The sequence below is a fragment of the Tenrec ecaudatus genome, chromosome 12 (assembly GCF_050624435.1).
Source record: "Tenrec ecaudatus isolate mTenEca1 chromosome 12, mTenEca1.hap1, whole genome shotgun sequence".
In the NCBI taxonomy this organism is placed as follows: Eukaryota; Metazoa; Chordata; class Mammalia; order Afrosoricida; family Tenrecidae; genus Tenrec; species Tenrec ecaudatus.
In genome coordinates this window covers 31,148,159-31,152,534 of record NC_134541.1, presented here as the reverse complement: position 1 = coordinate 31,152,534, position 4,376 = coordinate 31,148,159, and the positions used below count along the sequence as shown (strand labels likewise).

At 55.7% G+C, this 4,376-nt stretch overlaps 1 protein-coding gene across 1 annotated transcript; it reads right to left on the bottom strand.

Moving 5' to 3' along the window:
* Positions 1-422: 422 nt before the first annotated feature.
* On the bottom strand, positions 423-3,365 carry ZCCHC3 (zinc finger CCHC-type containing 3). Its single transcript, XM_075563831.1, has one exon. It carries the CDS (start codon positions 3,111-3,113, stop codon positions 1,911-1,913), a length of 1,203 nt encoding a protein of 400 aa, XP_075419946.1. The 5' UTR covers positions 3,114-3,365; the 3' UTR covers positions 423-1,910.
* Between the last annotated feature and the right edge of the window lie 1,011 nt (positions 3,366-4,376).

The window sequence follows — 4,376 nt, the reverse complement described above, 5'->3', positions numbered from 1 at the left end:
GCGCGCGCGCGCACACACACCCCCCACCCCCCACAGGGAACGGCTAAATTCCACACCAAACTCACTGCCAGCGAGCCGTTTCTGACGTATAGTTTTGACTGTATAGGGGGTTTCCAAGTCTGTAAATCTTTCCGGCGTATAAAGTCTCTTTCTCCCTCAGGGTGATAGGTGGTTACCGAACTGCTAACCTTTCGATGAGTCGTCCAAGGGAACTCACGGAGCCAGAGATGTATTTGCAGGGTAAACTAATGTGTCTAGGCAGTCCCGCTAGAACTAGGGACCAGGTCTGCATTCCCACTCCTCTGCAGGCAGGTGAAGGTCCGGCTATAGTGTGTGTGTTTGTGTGTGTAGGGGGAGGAGGCGGGGAGGGAGTGTTCATTTAACCTTTTGAAAATAGAGCAGCAATATTAGCAATACAAAAGATAAATATTTATTCAGAACAAAACTCTTAACAAACCATTTTACATTCTAAGCCACAAGGAAATAGCAAAACATTTAAAAGCCAAAGAATCGACAATTAACTCAAGAGAAAAGCAGTGTACTATATATTTCTACTTTAACTTGAAAACAGTTGACTCAGGCCTTTTGGCTTGGTCTATTTCGCAGATACATTTTAGTTAGGTGAATACTTCCCGTCCAATTCCAGGTTAGAATCCCTTTTTCTCCTGAGTCGGGGAGATTATGAACGGATGGGTTCCAGGGAGCTGCTTGCTCCAGGGTTCTTGGCTATGGGGCTAAGGTGCAAATGCAAACCTTTGGTAGGTTTCCTGACTTAGGAGCACCCATTTCTCACTGTTGGCATTGCATGGGGGCAGGGAAGGCTCTCAAGGGACCTGGCACATTTTCCCCCACAAACATGGGTACCCTACAGAGCCCAGAACCCTCTCCTCTTAGAAATTCCTGCTCTACTTTTGTCTCCCTGCTTGAACACCCCAGATTGATTTTCTCGACATTCCTCTGGTTTTATCATTCTGGGGATATCAGACATTCTGGGCTCTCAAGTGATAACGAAAAAAAATGTTGTGAAGTGTGAGAGGTAGTGGAATGAGCACCGGGCTTTTGGGGGTCAGGGGACTCGACTCTAGGCTCAGCTGGAGACCAAACAGCAAGGAGACTTTGACTTAACCTCTCTGGGCCTGTGTTTTCACACCTGCTGGAAAACCAGGGTTCTTACCAGCAAGAACATTCTAGATTCCATGATTCTATTTAAAAATGGCTTCTGAACCATGGAAGGAAGGCGCTGTGTCAAAGTCCATGCAATTTTTGCCACTGAGAGGCCCTCGCCCACCTTTCAGAGCTTAGTGAATCAGATTTACATACACTTCCAACAACACGGGTTTCACAAAAAGTTCAGACCACAATAGATCAGAAGCAGCAACTTAAATGGGGCTGGGGGATGGGAGAGGCTGCAAAGAGCAGGCATTCTGATTGAAGCCACAACAGACATGGTTTTCAATCCAATAAATACTGATAGAATGCCTGCCAAGTGCTGGACCCCAACCTAGTACTGGGGCGGATGCTCAAGGCGGTCCAATGGGTGACAATCTGTGGAGACGTCCAGATATGGGGTGGGACAGTGGAAGTTAAAAAAATAATAAAAACAACCCCCCAAAACCCCACAACACCGTACAACCAATATAAAAACTCAAAACAAACGTGTAAAAAATCGGGGGGGGGGGGAGCGACATATCTGCACAGTTCTCGGTAATCATTACTGAGGAGCATCACCAGTTCAAGAAAAAGCTGAAATGGTGTAAACTCGGCTTAAGAAGGCAGAGGGAGATGTCTCTTGGAGGTTTTTTTGTTTTAAATGTCCTTCAAAAATGATAAAATGTTTTCAAAAAATGTTTTGGCACTTAGAGGGGGGCAAGCTTTGCGTTCACCCCGGCAGGCTGGCGGCGGGTGGGTGCTCAGTGGCCAGCCACACCGGAGAGCTGGGCTGCCACGGTATTGTGAACGGCTTTGGGACACTGGGCAAAGGCGTGCCCTCGCTTGCCACAGAGGTTGCACACGATGCCTTTTCGGCAGTAAGGGCTCAGGTGCCCCTCCTCGCCGCACCTGAAGCACCTGTCCTGCGTGCAGCTGCCGCTCATGTGGGTCCGGGAACCACATTTAAAGCACGTCTTGGGCTGCCCCTTGTACCAGCTGTAACCCCGCTCGGCCCCCAGGAAGAAGGCCCCGGGCAGGTGCCTGATCCCGCCCTCCCCCTGGCGAAGCTCGATCTCGCACTTGTACTCCCCGGTCCAGATCCCAAACCTGTCGGTCACTTTCACGGGCACGGCCAGAACATCGCAGTGGCGCTTGAGCCAGGTCACGATGTCCTCCACGTCCACCGTCTCGTTCCGGAAGAGGATGAAGAGCGTCTTCAGGCTGGCCTTGCTCCGCCCCAGCACCACGAAGTTCTCCCAGCAGTCCTCCTGCTCGCGCTTCTCCTCGTAGACGCGCAGAAAGAGGGCCAGCTTCTCGGCCGAGCGGAAGCTCACGTCGAACTCGCGGCTGCCTGGGATCTGGATGACCGCGTAGATGTCGCTGGGTTCCATGCCGATGGAACGCAGGATGAGCGCGCCCACCACGAAGTCCCGGGTCGGGCAGGCGCCCTCGTCGCCCTGGAAACAGATGCGCACGAGGAAGCGTCCTTTGCCCGCCGCCGCCGCCGCCGGGCCCGCCGCCTCGTCCAGGTGGGGCCCCTCGGCCGCCTCCTCGGCAGCTCCGGGGGTCGCCGGGGCCGCCATGGCCGCCGCCTCGGCCTTCTTCCTCCGGCCCGCGTCGGCTAAGCCCTTCTTCTTGCGCGGGTCGACCGCGTCCCCGGCGGGCTCTCTCCGCCGGCCCTTCGGGTCCCCGCGGCCCGCAGGGGGGAAGTCCCCGAAGACCGAGGCCGCCAACCCCGCCGCGGCCCCGAGCGCGCCGCCGCCGCCGCCTTCCTCCTCGCGCCGCGCCGGCCGCGACTCGCGGAACTCGCCTTTCTTTTCGGCCAGGTTCTTCACCACCTGCGCCCAGCCCAGCTTCTCGCGGGCGCCGGCGGGCTCCTCCGGCCGGGCAGCGGGCCGTCCCTGGGGCAGGAGCTGCGGGCGCCCCCGCTTCCTCTCCTCCTCCGTGCCGCCGCCGGTGGCCATGTTACCTCCTTCCCAGCATCCTCCTCTCGCTCCCGCAGCCCGAGTGCGCCCATCGCGCGCGCCCGCCCGCCCGGGGCTGTGGGGGGATTGGGGGCTTTTTTTTTTTTTTTTTTGGAGGGTTGAAATTTGATGCTTCGCTTCCCCGCCCCCCAAAGGTATTTACTAGCGTCGCATATTGGCCGGAACCCGCCCGGAGCCCCCTGGAAACGGCTGAGCCACGTTTCCTCCTGCGCTGCCCCAACCCCACCTCCTCGGCCCGGAAGCGCGCAGGGAGCCCGGCGCCCCTCCCCCTCCCTTCCCCCTTCCCCTCCCCCTCCCTTCCCCCTTCCCCTTCCCCCTTCCCCGTCCGCCCGCCCGCCCGCTCGCTTTTGGCAGCCGCGGGCCTTGCTCTCGAGGATTTCTTTCGCAAGCGGTCCGGGACGCTCTCGTTCCAGCGGCGCTGCTAGCTGCCCGAAGGCGGGCCGAAGTCAAACACGATCTGGGGGGGTGTGTTTCTATCTGTCCCACGGAAAGAAACCGAACTTCGTCTCTCCGTAAAGAATACCACGGTGCTTACTTCCCCCCCAACGTTACACACGATCATGTCCAAACTTTACAGAAAAGTTGAGGGCGTTTTACGGGGAGCAACACTTGACCGTTAACTTTTTCAGCATGTTAACTTGACCATCAAGGGCTTTTGGATCTCATCATATGTCGGCCCGTATTGCTATCCGTTCGTCAGTCCTTATTGTGGGGTACTTTTTCCAAGTACAGGAGCCCTGCGGGCGTCTGCGGCGAGCTGTTAGCTGCAAGGTCGGCCATTTGAACCCACCAGGCTGCTGCCGGAGAGAGGAGAGAGATGAGCCTCTATTCCCGTGAAGACAGACACACAGTCTCAGAAGACCCACCAGGACAGTTGTACCCAGTCGTACAGGGTTGCTATGAGTTGGAATTGATCGACCCAACGGCAGTGAATTTTATTCTTTTGTTTTCTTCCCAAGTCATGCACCTCAACATTTCTCTCGTACTAACGATGTGCCAAGCTTTATCAAACAAGCTGCAAAAACGATTGGGTAATTCTACCCATTTTACAGATGAGAAGCTAGGGCGTGGGAACTGGTGATACAGGAGGCCCCACACGCAGACCGGATTTGCCAGGAAACGTGGTTAACCTGCAGATTCTCTGGCGAGCTCTAGCATCGCTAGCGCTCCCTCATCTTTTTGGACTAGTACTTTGAAGCTTTTTATACAAGTTGGGTAGTGGAGGGCATGGGTTTAACATCA

What these genes read in the sequence shown, in the direction of transcription:
- ZCCHC3 (XM_075563831.1), bottom strand. Translation starts at nt 3,113, where the DNA reads ATGGCCACCGGCGGCGGCACGGAGGAGGAGAGGAAGCGGGGGCGCCCG.